This window comes from Excalfactoria chinensis, chromosome 5, assembly GCF_039878825.1.
Source record: "Excalfactoria chinensis isolate bCotChi1 chromosome 5, bCotChi1.hap2, whole genome shotgun sequence".
In the NCBI taxonomy this organism is placed as follows: domain Eukaryota; kingdom Metazoa; phylum Chordata; class Aves; order Galliformes; family Phasianidae; genus Excalfactoria; species Excalfactoria chinensis.
Window position 1 is genome coordinate 19,773,671 of NC_092829.1, and position 18,420 is coordinate 19,792,090.

The following is an 18,420-nucleotide window of genomic DNA, read 5'->3' on the forward strand; positions in this document are numbered from 1 at the left end:
TGTTCAGTACAAAGCCTGCCAGGCCCATGTGGCCGCCCCGGCCCCACCGCCAGCGTTGTAGGGCGTGGAGGGCACCAGGTGAGCAGCGCAGTGCAGCCCTTGCCAGGACAGTGCTGCCATGCACTGCAGCTCTGTGACATTGACACTGCTCAGTCTATTCTCCTCTAACAGATGAGATCGATCCAGACAATTCGTTCCCCGTGAAGGTGCCACGGTGTGCCATTTATTTGCATTTACATTGCGGCTCTCTTCATCAATCAGCTTTCAGAGATCGCCACCGCTGCTGGCCATATTGTTGCTGCGCCGACACTTCATCTTTAAGTGCCACTTGTGTAATGGTACGGTGCGTGCCCGTGACCAAAGTTTAAATCAGGGTTTAATCATTACGGAAAAACAAACATATTTCCAGGACTGCGTATCCCGCAAGTAAAAGTAAAGGCAGTTAGCTCGGGTCACAGATGCTAATCTCTGCACTTTTTCTGTTCACGAACTATAGAGGGAGTTGACAGCACCTGCAAATGGTTTTCTGAGGCGAGATTATATCTAAGGCGATTATTATTTACACCCCTATAAAGACAGCGGGGAGGGCGGGCTGCTCCTCGGAGGTGGGTGCCGCCAAATAAGGGTCCTTTCGCAGGGTTCGGGGCAGCGGGGGCGTGGGGCGACTCCGCGCGGCGGGGCCCCGGTGCCGGTGAGGCCCTACAGGGCGCCGCGCCCCCAGCTCCGCGCGGCGAGGGAAACGGCGCGGCTCCGCGCTCTTAGCGGGCCCGACCTCTTCCCGCAGCTCCGCTCCGCTTCTCGTGCGAAGGTCGGCACGGGGCGGGACGGGGGCAGGACGGGGGCCGACCTTGCGTGAGCTGCAGCGAGCGGAGGTGACCCGTTCGGTCAGGTGAAGGCGCGCGGGAGCGCGAGCCCGGCGGCTGGCCGGGAGCCCCCCGGCCGGGAGCGCGTCCTGCCCACGTGCGGGGGGCCGCGGGATGCGGGAGCGCAGCTCCCCGCGGATGGCTGCGTTACAACAGCGCTCTTCACGGAGCGGTATCTGCGCTGCCAGTTCCGCGTGCGCCTCTTATGAAGCTTCTCCTTTAACACAGCTCCTTTCACACGTTTCAAATTCGTTTGCCAGCTTCGTATATGATAGCCGGACGCATATGAAACGCTTTAGATAACTAAAAATGGAAATGAGACGCAGTGGCGATACGAAAGGAATTCTTTAAAGGAACAACTTTTCGTCACGTGAGCCGTGGAACGTTATTAGCCGGGCACGAGGCAGCTTTGTGCTCGGGTCTCAGACGCCAGGAAGCGGCCGCGCGTATGCGAGCGTGCGCTCGCACGCACCGCTGTCCGGCTGTCCGCGCCCGCCCCGCCCGCGGCGCGGCGCAGCCCCACAAAGACCGCAGAGCAGCGCGGCGCCCCTAGCGCGGCCCGGCGGCAGCACCACGGCCGCCCGGCGCGGCGGAGGCTCCCGGGGCGCGCTGACGCGGCGGGCGGCGCCGTGCCCCTCGCGAGCCGCGGGGCGCGCCCGTGACGCAACCGTGCTCTCGGCACGAGCGGCGCCGCTCCGCGCAACTCCGGCGTCCGCCGCGCCGCTCCGCCCACGGAGCTCGGCGGGGAAGGGCCGGCCCTGTTTGTGTTTCGCTTTCCCCCCCCGCCGAAGCGAACGTTCCGCTTATTTGCGTGGAGCGGAGTCGATGCGAGCGCTCTGCCCGGTGGCGGCGTTACGCAAAGCATCGGCAGCCGGTTAAAGGGGTAAACGGGAAAACGGCCGCGAGTTTCGACGGCGAGGGGGGAATCCTCCTCCTCCCCGCGTGAGCGCGGGAGGATCTCGGCGGTCCGTCGCCCGCCGCCCCGCCCTACACGGCACCGCGGGGCCGCCCGCTGCGGCCGCGGGGTCGGACGCCCGGGGCACGCGGGACCCCTCCGGCAGGGCGTCGGGCGCTGGCGGCCTCACGCCCGGCAAACGAGAGTGAACTGAGAAGGCGCGGCCCCGGAGCGGCGCGCACGCACGCGGCGCGGAGAGGCGCTACCCGCCGCCGTACCCCGCGGCCGGGCAGGGCGCCGGGCATGCGTGCTACGCGCAACAAGTGGATGCGCGGCGCGGGCGGAGGAAGGCGGCGGGGGAGCGGGGCGCGGAGCCGGGTCGTGACGCGGGGCCCCGCCCGGGCGCGCCGCCCCGCCCCGCGCCGAGTCGGGCAGGGCTGAGCCGTGCTGAGCCGAGCCGGGCGCGCGGAGGAGGGGCGGCGCGGGGGGAGCGCGGCGCGGAGGAGGGGGCGCGCGGGCACGGCGGCGGCGCGCGGTAGCGCGCTCGGACTGCGAGACGGCGGCGAGGATGTGAGTGAGGAGCAGGCGGCGCCGCTCGCCACGCTGCTGCCGCTCCGCCGCCGCCCGAGGAAGTCGCGGCGCTCCGCCCGGGTGCCTCTCGTCGGCGGGACGGATCGGATCGGTTCGGCTCGGATCGGCGCGTAGGGAACGGAGCGCGAGCTCGGCGGGCAGCCGCGGCGGGTGGAAGGTGACCCCCCCACCCCTCCCCTCCTCCTCCTCCTCCTCCCTCCCGTCTTCCTCCGAGCACCTCCGCCTCCTCCCGGAGGAGGAGCAGCGCCGGAGAGGCAGAGAGCGCCGGGAAACAGACGCGGCGAGAAGGCGACCCCCGCCCAGCCCCCCGCGGCAGCGGCAGACGCCGATCCCCTCCCCGCCGGGGCAGCAGCGCCGGGAGCGGGCGGCGGCGGCCGTCCCCGGCTAACAGCGGGCGAGCCTCGGCCGCGAGCGGCGCCCGGAGCGGGTACGGACGCTCTTTCCAGCTCCGGCCCGCGGGGGAAGAGCGAGGCGGCCCCGACAGCGGCGGCGGCGGCTCCCCGGCCAGCGGCACCATGTCCGCCGCGCAGGTGTCGTCGTCCCGGCGGCAGTCGTGCTACCTGTGCGACCTGCCCCGCATGCCCTGGGCCATGATCTGGGACTTCACGGAGCCCGTCTGCCGCGGCTGCGTCAACTACGAGGGCGCCGACCGTATCGAGTTCGTTATAGAGACGGCGCGGCAGCTGAAGCGGGCGCACGGCTGCTTCCAGGACGGCCGTTCCCCGGGCCCCCCGCCGCCCGTCGGCGTCAAGGCGGTGCCGCTCTCGGCCAAGGAGGCGGCGGCGGCGGCGGCCCAGCAGCAGCTCAACCATGTGGACGCGTCCTCCAAGGCGGCTTCGGGGCTCTCCCAGTCGGGCCTGGAACGCTACGGGCTCAGCGCGGCGGCGGCCGAGCAGCGCGGCCGCTTCGAGTACCCGCCTCCTCCGGGCAGCCTGGGCGGCGGCCACGGCGCCCGCCTGCCCAACGGGCTCGGGGGGCCCAACGGCTTCCCCAAGGCGCCCGAGGACGGCCCGCCGGAGCTCAACCGCCAGAGCCCCAATTCCTCGTCGTCGTCGTCCTCCTCCCGCCGCGGCGCACACGGAGGGCTGGTGTCCGGCCTGCCCCCGGGGGCGGCGGGCGCGCAGCTCAACGTTCCCCCCAACCTGCTGCCGCAGACCCTGCTTAACGGACCCGCCGCCTCCGGCGTGGCGCTGCCTCCGCCGCACGGGGGCCTGAGCGGCCGCGGCGGCGGCGGTCCCTCGGCGCCCTCCGCCTCTTCCCAGGGGGGTGCGTGCGGCGGCGGCGGCGGCGCCGGGGGAGGCGGCGGCCCGGCCCCGGAGGGCTGCGGCAAGCGGCCGGGTTCGGTGTCCAGCAGCGACCAGGAGCGCGAGCTGAAGGAGAAGCAGCGCAACGCCGAGGCGCTGGCCGAGCTGAGCGAGAGCCTGCGGAACCGGGCCGAGGAGTGGGCCAGCAAGCCCAAGATCGTGCGGGACACGCTGCTGACGCTGGCCGGCTGCACGCCCTACGAGGTGCGCTTCAAGAAGGATCACGCCCTGCTCGGCCGCGTTTTCGCCTTCGACGCCGTCTCCAAACCGGGCATGGACTATGAGCTGAAGCTCTTCATCGAGTACCCCAGCGGCTCTGGCACGGTCTTCTCCAGCGCCTCCGGCGTGGCCAAGCAGATGTACCAGGACTGCATGAAGGACTTCGGCCGGGGCCTCTCCTCGGGCTTCAAGTACCTGGAGTACGAGAAGAAGCACGGCTCCGGCGACTGGCGGTTGCTGGGGGACCTGCTGCCCGAGTCCGTGCGCTTTTTCAAGGAGCTGGTGGGCGCCGACATGCTGCCGCAGCCGTACCTGGACGCCAGCTGCCCCATGCTGCCCACGGCGCTGGTGAGCCTCCCGCGGCCGGGGGCCGGCGCCGGCGGGACGCAGGGCGCGGCCGCAGCCTCGCGGGGCCCGGGCGGCGGCGGCGGCAGCGGGAGCGGGGCCATGCGCAAGAGGAAGGCGTCCCCCGAGCCCTCGGACTCGGCCGAGGGGGCCCTGAAGCTGAGTGACGAGCAGCAGCGGCAGCAGTGGATGGCCAGTCAGAGCGAAGCCCTCAAGCTCACCATGTCGGCCGGGGGCTTCGGGGCGGTGCACGGCGGGGGCCCCCCGCCGCCGCCCCCGCCGCCCCTCGGGCCCCACTCCAACAGGACCACGCCGCCCGAGTCCGCCCCCCAGAACGGACAGTCCCCCATGGCTGCGCTCATGTCGGTGGCCGACACGCTGGGCAATGCCCACTCGCCCAAGGACGGCAGCTCGGTGCACTCCACCACTTCTACCCGCAGGAACAGCAGCAGCCCCGTGTCGCCGGCCTCCGTGCCGGGCCAGCGCCGCCTGGCCTCCCGCAACGGGGACATGAACCTGCAAGTGGCCCCTCCTCCCCCCAGCGCCCACCCCGCCATGGACCAAGTGCACCCCCAAAACATTCCGGACTCCCCCATGGCCAACAGCGGGCCCCTGTGCTGCACCATTTGCCACGAACGCTTGGAGGACACCCACTTTGTTCAGTGCCCTTCGGTGCCCAGCCACAAGTTCTGCTTCCCCTGTTCCAGAGAGAGCATCAAGGCCCAGGGGGCGACCGGCGAGGTCTACTGCCCCAGCGGAGAGAAATGTCCCCTCGTAGGTTCCAATGTGCCTTGGGCGTTTATGCAGGGCGAGATCGCTACCATCCTAGCCGGGGACGTTAAAGTGAAAAAGGAGAGAGACCCTTGAGTAGGAAATCCGATCCCTTCAGGCTCCTGAAGATGTAGAATTGTGAATATAACGAACTGCAAAAGTTAGTCTTATGTATAGACATTATTTTCGTCGTATGTTTCTATATTTTGAAACAAAGGTATGTACTCTTCTTCATTTGAAGGATAGAGCTGGTTTTTGTTAAACAGAATATAATATTGTTTGGTTACTACATAATACCTGTTCTCATTTCTTTGGCAGTGTGTTGGCTAGGTACCAAGTTAATAGCCCTTAGCGATTACCTGCTGCTGGTGTGTATTTTTGTAAATGTATGCACTTCTCTGACAGAAAGAAGAAAAAACAAAAAAAAAAAAACAACAAAAAAAATATTTTTTTTTAATTTTAATTTTTTTTTTCTTTGCCAAGGCCAGTGTTGATGCCTAAAAAAAAAAAAAAAAAAGAAAAAAAAAGAAAATGCTATGAAAAAAAAAATGGTGACAGCTTCTGTTTTCCGAGCCCTGAGTGTTAGTCCTTCACTTTATTTTCTCTGGTTCTGTTTTTTTGTTTGCAGACGGTGGGGTGGCTCTGGGGGGAGGGCGTTTTTTTGTTGCAAGTTTGTAAGGAAAAATGTTTCAGTTTGTTTCTATTGATCTGAACGTTTTTAATCTTCATGTGTTTTTCGTTTTTGCTTTTATCGATGCACGGATGCTTTTGAACAGTAGAGCAAAATGCTGTACATGAAAACATGCTCTGTTTGTCCTTTATACATTTCTGTAGTTAACAGAACACTGTAATGTGCCTTGGAGCTTAGTAAATTGTAATAAATTCAATTGATATTAATACTCCTCGAGTAGCGAGTGGTGTTGTTCGCAGAGCTCAGGCGCTGTGCGCGTGCCCTGTGTGCCCATTTAAAAGTCTCCATGATGGGGGAGCCGCAGCTGGCCGTGCCGGTTGTGCTGCTGTACGCACACGTTCACACACACGCCGGGAGATGATGATGGTGATGGTGATGATGCTGACGGTGTTATCGGATTCATCTGAATCTTGGCACGGTGCCTATTTACATTTCACCTTTAACGTTGCAGGATCAGTTGCTGACTAAGCATTTTCTATTTACTGTTTCTGCATCTCATTTCCTCCTCCCTGCTCCCCCCCACCCCCGGCTCTCCAGCTGCAAGCCTTGTTTGCAATACAGGATGCATCCATCCTCCGTGCAATTTAGGAAGGCGTCAGACTTGAAAGGAAGCTTTCTTTCACAAAAGAAGCGGCATCACGTGCTCCGTACTTGGGGCTGTTTTTAAAAGTCATGGCAGCTTGGTGGTAGCTGTGGGCTCTTGGGGTGGGGCAGGGCTGTGGTGCGGCACCAAAGGGGCAGTGGGAGCACGCGGCTTCTGCGGCTGGTGCTGCAGCTGGGGGGGCTGCCGCCCCCTGGGCAATGGGTTTTGCTATTGGAGTTGGTGACGTGAGCCGTGCTGTGTTGTGCTTTCAGGTGAGGAAGCTTCCCTTAAAGTGCCGGATTGAACTGCTTTCCTTCTGGCAAGGATCACATGCAATTCTTTGTATAATTAACTATTTTATGTGACGTTGACATTTTATGGAGACTGCAATACCTGCTAGGTGATCAACAGGCAAAGCGAATACACAGGCCTTCACGCTAGCTAGAAAATGCAAACAAACCTAATGTGAACTTTGTCCTTTCCAGTGAGGCAAGGGGAGGAAAGAGAAAAACCTGAACCAAGACTTGAGCAGCCCTGCAGAAACCCTTTGCATTTTGACCAACAGAACACAAAGACCTTCCCATTGCAGTAGTGTCAGAGGGGATGAGCTCTGAGTTTTATCGAATGTTAAGGATTCCTCTTCCTACAAAACAAAACAAAAACCTCAGCACAATTACACGCAGAGGTTCTTTTCACACGTCTGGATGGCATTCGGTATCCAATTGCTCTTTGTAAGACGTTTTTCATGTGTGTTCCTGGTGAAAAGTGTAACTGTGATGGCAGAAGCCTTGAGAGACGGTGCTTAGTGTGCATGCACACAGATCTGTGCTCTCTCCTGTGGACACCTACTCCTGCTATTTTGTATACTGGGCTGATATCTTGAGATTCATTCTTTGGCATCACAGCATTTGTGCCTTCAGACAGTAACTGGATGGATGGATAGATAGATGGATGGATGGATGGATGGATGGATGGATGGATGGATAGATAGATGGATAGATAGATGGATAGATAGATGGATAGATAGATGGATAGATAGATGGATAGATAGATAGATAGATAGATAGATAGATAGATAGATAGATAGATAGATAGATAGGAAATTACTTTTCTGCAATTTGATACAGCGGTGCTTCCAAACCTCAAAACCTGCAGTTCTCATGGAGCACATGACGTGAATAACACAGAGAAAGAATGTTTTGAGTTAAGTATTGGATGCGACGGGCAGGTTTTTTAGAGTATCAATTTATACTGATTTTAAATTCTTTTAAAGCTTGCAGTTAGCACAGGGTGGTATGTATCCAACTCAAGAGGCAGGGGAATTAGAGCTGTGGGTTAATGACTGACAGAGAAAAGAAGCGTACACAGGGAACAAGTTGAAGTTTAAACTGAACCAGGAGAGAAGTAATATTCATTGCAGCTAAGAGAGAAGTGCAGCTATTTGACACTCAGCCATGTCCTAGAAGGGCGAATTCCCAGATTTGTAGAGAGATGCTCTTTGTGATCTTGAAATCAGTCACTGGTGGTTGGGGTTGTGAAGAGCTTCCGGTGGTGGATTTCTTTAACTGAGGAGCATTCTTGGAAAGCTTTTATCAGCTCAGATTTTCAGCACGTAGGTCCGTTTACAAGGCCCGTCCGTTTGATTTGTAGCAGGCAAAGGAAGGGGAAGGGGCAGCGGACAGAGGTGGAAAATAAGCTTGAAGTGAATTGTAATACTGCAGTTAATTAAAGTTAACGATCGCTCCAGGACATTTGTTGTATGGAGGTTTTTTGGAACCACGTGACCTTTTCCTTCACTCCGGCTCATTAAGCAGCCAGTCGTGGCACATTAGCCAGCATTTCTTTGAACCCACTCTGTAGGTTTTTCACTTTCTGAAGATGCCCACAGCTGACAAACAGGTTGTAGCCTTGTTTTGAGGAGGGGAAAGGGAGCTGCCGCCTGGAGCTCGTGGGCAGAGCTTTAGCAGATGTCTGAGTTTTCCCTGCAGTGCTTCCACTACCCCCCTCCCTGTGTCCCCCCCCCCCCCCCCCCCCCATTTTGCAGTTATTTAAGGTAAAGCTAAATGTTTGCTCAAATACATCGTGTACAACATTTATTTGTCCAGGTGGTCATTTGTTGTGCTTTCATTCCTTCTTGCAATGGGGAAGTATTTAAATGGTTTATTTTCCCAAGGTGGTTTTTTTGTTGTTGTTGTTTGTTTGGTTTTTTGTTGTTGTTTTTTTTTTTTTTCCAGTGAGATTATTCTTGCCATTACTTTTAATAGCCTCGTGGCCTTATTTTCTAAGAAATGGGCTAGAACACGTGTGGCACTGGGTGTTTGTTTTGTAAGTGTTGGCAGCTCTGTGCGAGTTGGAGATAGACGTGTTTGTGCAGCAAGGAGATGTTATGTCCTTTTGGGGGAAATACTACACAGCTCCATCAGGAGCGTCCTTCAGTACAAACCTTGTTATCGTTTCTGTTTGCTTAGCAGTGCTGTGCATCTAAGCATGCTCTTCCTCTCCTCTCCTTCAGCGTTTGAGCTCCAAACTGGTCAGGACTGACATTGTTTTGAAACTGCAATCTTTTCAAACAGGCTGGCTGCCAGCGCAGCTCTGCAGTAGTCACTGGAAAAAGGGCTGTCTTTGCTTCTTTACGTGTCTTGCGAACTGAGTTTTTCTTCCCCTCGAGGGAATGGGCTTTGTCTCCTCCTAGCTCTCAGGTTCCCAGCTTACTATGCGGTAGTTGCTTTGCAGCTTCCCTCTCCTCTAGTTCTTGCCATTTTCTTTTTTCGTGGTATGCAGCCATTCTCCATTCATAGCGGGATGGCTTGTGTTGTGCATTAGCAGCCTCTTTCTCTGCCAAAGTGACACATCCTGTAGATTTGTAGCAGAGCACTGAACTGTCACTGTAATGCTGACTCTCGTAGGGCTATTCTTGAAGCAGAACAGCTTCCCCCTTGGCATTCAGCCATCAGAATCCATTACGGCATGCATTTTCTACCCAAAACACAGTTCTGTACCTATATAGCTGTTCTTACACCCGTACCCTTGAAGATGCAGAGGACATGGCCATACCCTCTCGTGTACAAGGAGACACAGCATGAAACTGCTGCGTTTATTTTCATAGTATCTGGAAAGTGTGCACTGAGCTTTTGTTGTTTCAGTTTCTGCCTTAAAAGCTGCAATACAGACTGGGAACAGCAAAGCTCTGCTGAGGGCTAACACAGGAGGAGCAGCACTCGATGTCTTTTCCCGGCTGTGTGCCTTTAAAGAAGAATTAGGTGCTGCAGGAGGCTGCTGCGGGGCTGCTCAGGAGCCTGCCTGTCTGGGGGCTGTGTGGGGCTCGCCCTGCTCCTGCAAACCGCCCCCTGTCCCTGCACCGCTTCCAGTAGCTGACAGCGAAGCTCTGTCTGTCAGCCATTCAGGGAACTGCAGAGGGAGAAGCACAAGGAATCCGGCAGCCACGTGGATGCAGGGAGGATGCTTGTCACCGGCCTGTCCGGCCAGCACGGTCCCCAGCTGGTCAGACAGGCTGGGCCACTCGGGGCTGGGGGGTTCAGCCCTACCGCCGTGCTGGGCGATGTCTTGCTGGTGGTGGTGGGGCTGCAGGCAAGGCTACCCTTAGCACAGGACCCCCCTGCATGCAGCCGTGCCTGCAGACGGCCGGGATCGCATTCCCCTGCTGCTGGGCACCCAGCCTTCCCATGCGCCCTTGTAGGGTTATTTGGAGGAGGTGGGAGCAGGGGTGGAGGTGAGGAAGGTCAAGCTTCTTAGGTTTCAGCTGATTTGGCATCTGCTCACGGCTCTTCCCCCTGGAGCCCAGCGCAACCGTATGTGCTCACTGCTGCTTTTGTGACCCTTCGCAGAGAAATCTCAAAGGCACAAACTGCTGCCGGCCATGAAAAACAACGTACTGTCAGGAAAACAACCCCTTCCCACACCCATTGACAACGGAAAGACTGTGGGCTTTCCCCACGGAGAGCCAGAATGAGGCCGGCAGCTCTCGCTCAGGCTGGCACCGTTCCCTCGGCACGCACTGGCTGAGCGCTGCCCTGTGCCTGCTCTATTCGGGAGGGCTCATTTTTTTGCCAGCGCGGAGGCCCCCCACTTCGTTCCACACCCTGTGAGCGAGGGCTGGGGCTGGCAGCGTGACCGCAGCGCTGGCTGGGGCCGAACCCGGCTGTGCAGGGCCGGGAAGCGTGTGAGCGGCGATCCCCGCCCGGCCGGCTGCCTCCACGCTGGGGCTGGGAACGGGGACACGAAACATGTCTGTGCAGCTTCAAGGAGCCGAGCAGAATTCCCCGCTGTCATCATCCTCCTCCCCTCCCTCCCTGCGGGCTGCCAGCAGGGAGGGCCGATCACAGCCCCGCTATTGTTCAAGTAACCTACAAATGGATTTGCATGGAGGCAGGTTGGGAGGGGCGGAGGGGTGGGATTTATTAGCAGCGGCTAAATTCGTCGGGATTACTATTAGGCCGAGAGCTTCTCAATGGGCGTGATCCCTGGGCGAGCGGTGCGGTGGCGGGGAGGCGCTGGAAAGCTCCTTTCTGCGGATGGGCAAAGGGGCGTTCGGTGGGAGCTAGGGGAGGCAGGCAGGGCACAGCTGGCTGCGGGCGCTTCACCTCGGCACAGGCTGTAACCTCCATTCCGAGCACGCAGCTCCTGGCAGCGCCGCTCATACCAAAGCCTTGACTCAGGGTTATCTGCATGCTGGGTAATGAGCAGCGTCACTAGAGGAATGTGCAGAGAAAGCAGCCATGCTGCTGCAAGCCTCCGCTCGCTCCTCGGGCGAACTGCCGATTTAGCAGCCTGCCTCTGCGTGACCGCTTGGAGGTGGGGGCTTCAGTCTTTGGGATGGGGGGGGGGGGGGGGGGTGAGTCTGCTTTGAAGCCAAAACAGGGTTTTGTCCTTCTGTGAATAAGCGCTTTGTATGCAAGGCCGGACAGGACTTTGCTAACCTTAATTGAGGACTGTGCCAAGTAAAGGGCGAAGTCACTCCTCCAGTCGCTGGGTGAGTTTATCCGTGTTCCAGATGGGCAGGCTGCAGCGCTCAGCCAACTCACACAGAAGACGCCTGTCTGAGGAAGGGAGAGGGTGCCTGACTGCTGCTCAGCCTTCCACTGGATTAAAAGCAAGTTGTAATAATGTCCGTACGGTTGAACCCAAAAGCACTTGCACCATACAGGCGTTTGGGAACAACAGCTTCCAGAGCCAGGCCGTTGTTTTTAGCCTGTGTCCTTCACCCTGATAGCTCTGAGGCTGTGGGCTGTTGCCGTTCTTGCTGATGCAATACAGCGAGGGCTGGGGTGAAGGAGAGTGCATACCTGTGTGTCAGAGGTAGGAGCTCCCCTTTGGCGATGATGGAAAGCACAGCAAATTCAAATCAAAGATGAGAGGGGGTTGCTTTGAATTGCTGTATTCCAGATGTATCTGAGGCAATCTCCCTCTTCGCTGCACGTATCGCGGTAGCAAGAGCAAAGATCACAGCGTAGCCCAAGTTTTCATTTGAACATGTCCAGGCTGGCACGCAGTTGAGGTAAGGACAATGTGCTTTTGTAGATTTGATTTGTGTCAGAGCTAGGAGCAGAACCACGGAGGGAGTGAGAAGCCTGAATATCTGGTCTGCTACTGAAAAGTAGAGGCCTCTGAGTAAGATGGTGCAGCTCATCTGAGTAAGCCGGATGTGCTAGACATTTTCTCCTAGAACTCTCTTCCCCAGCATCTGTAACTTATTCCTGTAAAAAAGAAGGCATACGACATCTAGGTTTAAAGCGATTGGAAGAGCTCTCGCCTCCCTGCAGGAGTAGATTTTTGAATATTTTCTATAACTTGCTCAGCATTGTTGATGTGTTTGACCCTCTGTTACATGCAAAGATAATTCCTCCACGAAGAACTCAGACTGCACTGATAAGAAAGGCCAGTTGGTGCATCTATTTGATCCCACCTCCTTCAGTGAAAGATTATTTCTAGTATCTTATCAGAAAGAAGCAGGCTTTCAAAAGCCGTACCTTGGTAAGTATACACGGTCCATTTTGGCAAACATTTGTTGTGGTTTTGAGAGGTTGTTCTCCCCTCCTCCCCCTGCTTGCTTTCAGCTCTTCTCCAGCTCATCCAACTATGCTCACTCAGCTGTGCTCGTTGCGTCACTCGTGCTGGAAGGGAGGCAGTAAGAGGTGGAACTGTCAGGATGGCATCAACTGGGGATCCACGAACACAGAGTCACGTTGTGCTAACATGGCCCTGCAACCTATGATAGATTCATGAGTCAGCATCTCTGATAGGTGCCTAGTGGCTTGTGGGACAGCTAAGTATCAGGAAACGATGCAGAAATTCTCATGCTTCTGTGCTCCTGTTTTTCCTCATGCTAGAAGAGACAGTGTTTCTTGAGAACTGCCCTGCACACACTTAGGACAAAGAGCAGCTCCTTTTGGCTTTTTTGCATGATTAGTTGCAGCTCTCTGCCTAGATCTTCCTTGTTCTGTTGATATGATTTTCACAGCACTGTGTTGTGCATATTTTGCAAGCTCCAGCTTGAAACTTCCTCCTAGCAGGAGGCTGTGTCGTTTAAAGGAACCCCACCCTGCCCTCCCTTGAAGATGTGCAATCCCAGGCTATGTCTGAGCATGCCTGGGGAGGCAGGTGCTGCCTGGCTGGATCCTCAAGATGACCTACAAATAAACACTGCTTAAACAAATTGGACTAATAAGAACGTTCAAGATTCAAGTAATAATCAAGGCAGTTTCTGCTGTGTAGTCTTTACTTCATGCTTCTCTCATTCCCTCTTCCTCTGATTTATAACCCAGGATCTATACCACAACCGTGTTGCTATGGAAATTAATTACAACATAACTTTGCAGAACTGGTTAGCAATAATATTAGATAATATGCAGCACCTTCATTGACAGCAAACATCAGATTAATGTTGCTTTTAGAAAAGCTCTTCTTTTTGCCCGCTGTTACAAACAGGGTGTTACAAACAAATATTAATTTTATAAATTTTGGGTGGGGGAAAATCTTTCAGCTCGCAGCCTACAAACACATTTGTACAGCCATTAAATCTTTCCCCCAGCCCAGAACAGCAGACAGATGCTTAAAGCCAGTAAGAGTCCTTCAAACTGTAGAACCAAATGAGAAGAGCAGAGCAGGGCTGTTGCTCTGATCAAAGCAAGCCCTTTGTGCTCATCTTGGTCCCACTCGCTGGGAGCTGCAGCTTGTCACCTGCTCCACACAGTTTCCTCCTCAGATGAGTTGCCATATTATTTGCTGCATGCACTGAAAGTATCAGTCCCCAGCAGCGCACGTGCAGTTACCCTTAGGGCCTTGTCTGGATGCCATTTGGTGGCACCTATCTTGTGACCATGCAAAGCTCTCAGGGATGTTCTGTTTCAGGATCATCACATCTGTAGTCTGACCCACAGCTTTCCTTTATGTCTAAGAATGGCTGGGCCTGGAGTAGCTATTTCTACTAAGCTTCTTAAGCCTTTTTGGCTGTTCCTTAAGGAAACCTGGCACCAGACTTGTCTTGATTTTTCACTGAAGTAGAATTCCTGTACATTTGGAGACCATTGGATCTCAGTTCTAGCTTTTACCCCACAGACTCCTCTCAGGACTTTCTATGTCCACCTGATCCAGAAAGTTGCTGTGTTGAACAGAGACCTCCGCCTGTGGCTCAAATGGCACGTGACAGGGATATGCTCCAGCGAACAACCCCTTCATGTGCACAAGTTTGCGTGCCAGCTACGTATTGCTGAAATTTCCCTGCTCTGAGGAGGGCCTTCTGCAAGCTGATGCAGGACTAGAGTGTTCTTCTGAAGTTTTCTTTGCAAGCTACAAATCTTCCTTGCTTTTTGGAGCAGAATGCTCCTATCGGTCACACAAATTCATTCCCTCCAACTCTGTTTCTTCCATCATTTCCTGCAGAGGAGTGCCCAGAATGGTGATCGGTTCCAGCTCCAGCAGCAGACCCTGTGAATGTCCCTCCATCTCATCTCTGAGTACAGAGTTAGTGATGTTCCCTGGCTGTTTGGTTGCTACAAATGTGCACATTCCCCCTGAATGCAGGTCAGCCCAGATGCAATGCCTGCACGTCTGGAGTCAGTCTCAGCATGGCCAGAACAAGAGGCAAACAGCTCCACAGTCTGTGCTGCACACATAGGCCTCTCTCACTGTGGAGCTGCTCTGCACTGCGATTCTCACCCTCCGCACTGGCAGCAGGAAGTGTCCAGACATGCAGACAAACATTTGAGCATGATTTTTTTAGCTCCATCAGTGCAGGGCTAAGCCTGACCAAACTGCCTTCCAGCAGCCCAGCAACAGTCCCAGACCACGTGTCAGCAAATGCTATAGGAATTTCTTCTGCTGAGGTGCAGGCTGCAGTTCCTGGTGCTTTTGTTGACTCTGCAGGAGGAGTGTCCGGTCTGCTGCTATGGGTTTTTTTTTTCTGTGGGTTTGTTGTTTTTTTTTCCAGCAGTAGACAAACAGCATCTCCATCTTTCGTCCTCACAGCAGAAGCATCCATTGAGATATATCTGGCTATTGGTTTTGCCATTACCTTTTATGTAGCTGCTCCAGCTTTCCCTTAGAAATTCAGTCCATTTGCCTGTCAGTGTGCTCTGTGGTGCACAAGCTTCTGGTTTGTTGTCCCTGAGGATTATTCTGTTTCAGCATTCCAAATTATTTGAGACAGTTCATCCTCCTTTGAGCTCCTAGCTAGAGGGGGACGAGCTGAAGGATCCTGTCTGCTACAGCAAGACAAAGCACACAAGCTTACCTATTTCATTTGCTGCCACTACTAAGTCCTTTCTGTAATTCCTCTGACTCCTTCCTTGCTGGGCCTGATAATCTCACAGAGCTGGTTTACTCCATGTCTACAGGTCCTTAAAGGGGCAGGGTAGACTTAGCACTGTTTGCAGATACATCAAGGAAGATTTGCATATGGTATATAAGCGTACAATCTCCTACAAAAACACTTCCTGTTCAGGAATTTGTGAGGTTAAACAAGATACGTGTGAAGAACAAACTCTGAAGGGCTCTGAGCGCTCTCTGCATATAATTGTTTAAGTGGAAGCCTGGTAGATGTGAGGATTAGCGTGACGCACACCATACCTGGGACAGAGGAACCACCATGATGTTTTACTTCCGCAGCTTGAAATACATATTACTTACAGATGTTCTGACATTCTTGGCCCTTACAGCTTTTCAGTGCCTCTTAACAAACTCCTGAGCTTACAGAGGTGGTGCTGACTAGCTGCAGTACTTCTTTTCCTAACATAAATGAAGTTGTTGAGTGTGGCAAGGGATAGTTTCTGTCAGGAGAGATCAAGAAATGCAAATGTTCCTTTTCTGGGATGTGTGTCAAGGTGTTCCAGAGACCCTTAGCCTAAAATAGAGGATAAAGTAAGAACAAATGCCAGAGGCAAAGGGAAGAAAGGAAAAGTAGGCAAGCTTAATCCTTCAGCAGGTGGGCAGGAAAATGAGAGATGCAGAGTTTTCTGGTTCTAAGTGTTTGAGAGCTGCTCAGAAACTGTTGTGATGGGGTCATCTATAAACCTGGGCAGGCAAATAAAAGTCAAATGGCTGTGTAGTTATCAGCAGCAAAACTTTCCAGACCAGCAAAGGCTGGAAATAACATAAATAATGTAGTTGGGCAATAGGTCACAGGGTGAAGAGTCCCTTGTAACCAGTTCATCCATGAGTAAGAAATAATGAGAAGTTCTTAAATGAGAGGCAGCAGATAATCAAAGGCAAGGTCATCGCACGACTATGGCTCTTCAGTGTTGACTTTGCAAATATCTCAGTGGTCGTTATTGCTGTTTTCCTTATCAGCCAAAGATGTGCAGTGTGGTAGGCAGTCTTTTTCAAGATGCTTACCATTTGAAATAGCAAAGGAGAAAGAACAAAAGGAGATGTAGAAAAGTTGGAAAGTACCGTTTGAGCATGAGAACACCAAACAGCAGGTGTTGACACACGGCTGGTGGGAAGCAAAGGAGCCAGGGAGTAGCAGGTGAAATTTATGGCATACGCATTTCTCACACTTAGAAATCCCTCAGTATTTTGCCTAGTTTGAAATGAAACATGTCCACATTTTTGAGGGAAGGCCTGGTTGTCACTGGGAGGCTTACTGGAAGCTACATCCATAAAAATCAGCATTTTGGGTCAGAAAGCCAGCTCCCGAATGAGTAACGAGTGGAAGCACCTTGAGCACAATGCAGAGCTTTCTGACACCCTTACAGGAACTGAAGGAATGCCCTTATCCTGGTAAGCCCCTCTCAGAAGTTGTAATGATCTGAATAAAGAGGTTTGAAGGTAAGCTCATGTGAACAGTTAGAGACATGCAAAAATGTCTCTGCACCACAGCAGAAGTGCAGCTATTGTTTAGTTATTCCACGGCTAAAGCGCCTTAGCATGCATAGGGCTTTGTAGGCAAATGGGACAGGTCTGTGCCTGAGGAGTTTGCCTTCTGAGCAAGACAGAGCACAACAAAGGGAGGCACGGCGAGGAAGTGTGTTGGTACATGTGAGAGCGGCGCGTCCATGAGAGGCAGCAACCGCTGCCAGCAGAGGTCAGAGGCAAGGGTGTCACCAGGGCCTCCCCGTGGCTGTCACCTTCCCGTGAGCATCCTGCCGGGCTGCCGTGCGGAGGGAAGCTCTCATTCCATTACCCGCAGGCTGTGACGCGTCTGCTCACAGCTCCAGTCCTGGAGGAGTAACCTCCAGCCTCTGCACACCGCGTTCCCACCGGCTTTTATTATAGCAGCAGCCACTTTTAGGAGCAAACTGTGCGCTTGTCTGCACAGAAAAGCAATGCATTGCACAAGCAGCAGCAGCAGCAACAAATTAAATGAATGTCTGAATTCGGAAGTGAATTTTGGGGGCTTCTGTGTCGCGTTGCTTTAATACTCATACGCTCAGGGTTTGTAAATTCATTTGTGCAAATGAATTTGAAGCTGAATTCTAAAAATAAGAAAAAGAAAAGGCGGAATTGCATGTTTTGTTTGTTGCAAAACTCCCAGTTAGCTCCCAGCCATGGTACCAAGCCGTATCAGCCGGCACCTCAGTGCAATTGCAAACGTTCATCAGACAGACCCGTCGTTTTGAGTGATGAAAACCTTCACAGCTCCCAACGCAGTTGTGGATAATTTCAGAAGAAAATAATATTAATAGAATATGTTTTTGTTGCATATTACTTGCTCGATTCAAGCATTATGTATGCAAATCAGGTAATTTTGTACCTAATTGCCTGATTTGCATGCATAAATGTAGGTTGCACATGTGCAAATGATTTTATTCAAATGTAGTTTATGCCTAATACGTAGAGTGGCTGGAAATGTGAATCTGTGTCTGTTGAGCACTTGTAGTTGTCACTTAATGAAGAATCAGAATTGGTCACTGGTTTTGGAGGTCAGCTGAAATGCAGTGGGCTCCAGGGGTGGCTTTGCAGGGGCAGTAGCCCGGGAGCTGTGCACCTTCCTCGAGAAGTTAGCAATGATGTGAATGCCCAAAGAAATAAGAAAATAATCGTCTTCCTTTAAATGGCAGCAGAAAAGCACAGGAAAACGTGGCACTTGTCAAGTGGAAAAAGACAGAATCATTCAGAAAGAAATGTGGGTTTCAAAGCCTAAGGTGGTGGTTTAGCAGACAATGAAGCCTAAGATGAAATGTGTAAAAGTATGGTACTAAAATCTGAGTGCATTAAACATTCAGATAATTTCATGGCTAGGAAAGGAATGGGACTGATGGTTCTTGTGAATCAAGTTATTTAACCTAGGCAAAGGACATAACAGCTTTGCTTGTTCCTCTGTGTCACATGCCTCACCTCTGATCAGGAAGGGATAGAAGAAATGGATCTGGAGGGTTATTAGGACAACTTGGGCTGCAGGACCCACTTTGGTATGGGGCTCCTGTGCTGTACCCAGTGTGAGGTCAGCGCTGCCGTTCTCATAGTGATGCGGAAGGGCAGGACGAGTCCTTGAGGAAGGAGCTCAAATCTCCCAACAGCACTTTTCACCAAGGTGTCAGCTGTAGGCTCATAACAGTGGCAGGCTGTTTACTCCCCATTACTCAGAACTCCCCTGCAAATGTTATTTGCATACAGATAGGTGACAAATCCTCCTGAAATAAGCATGTAGAAAAACTGGAAGCAATTTGGATGCAGCTATGGACATATGGTTCCAAATTCCC

General features: G+C 53.8%; 1 protein-coding gene across 1 annotated transcript; it reads left to right on the forward strand.

The window, feature by feature from the left end:
* The first annotated feature begins 2,728 nt into the window (after nucleotides 1-2,728).
* Nucleotides 2,729-5,887, forward strand: IRF2BPL (interferon regulatory factor 2 binding protein like). The gene has a single exon (XM_072338665.1). The coding sequence runs from the start codon at nucleotides 2,865-2,867 to the stop codon at nucleotides 5,082-5,084; it is 2,220 nt and encodes a 739-aa protein (XP_072194766.1). The 5' UTR covers nucleotides 2,729-2,864; the 3' UTR covers nucleotides 5,085-5,887.
* Nucleotides 5,888-18,420: the final 12,533 nt, after the last annotated feature.

Bases quoted from the DNA above. Each gene is read 5' to 3' on its own strand.
- IRF2BPL (XM_072338665.1), top strand. From the start codon at position 2,865: ATGTCCGCCGCGCAGGTGTCGTCGTCCCGGCGGCAGTCGTGCTACCTG.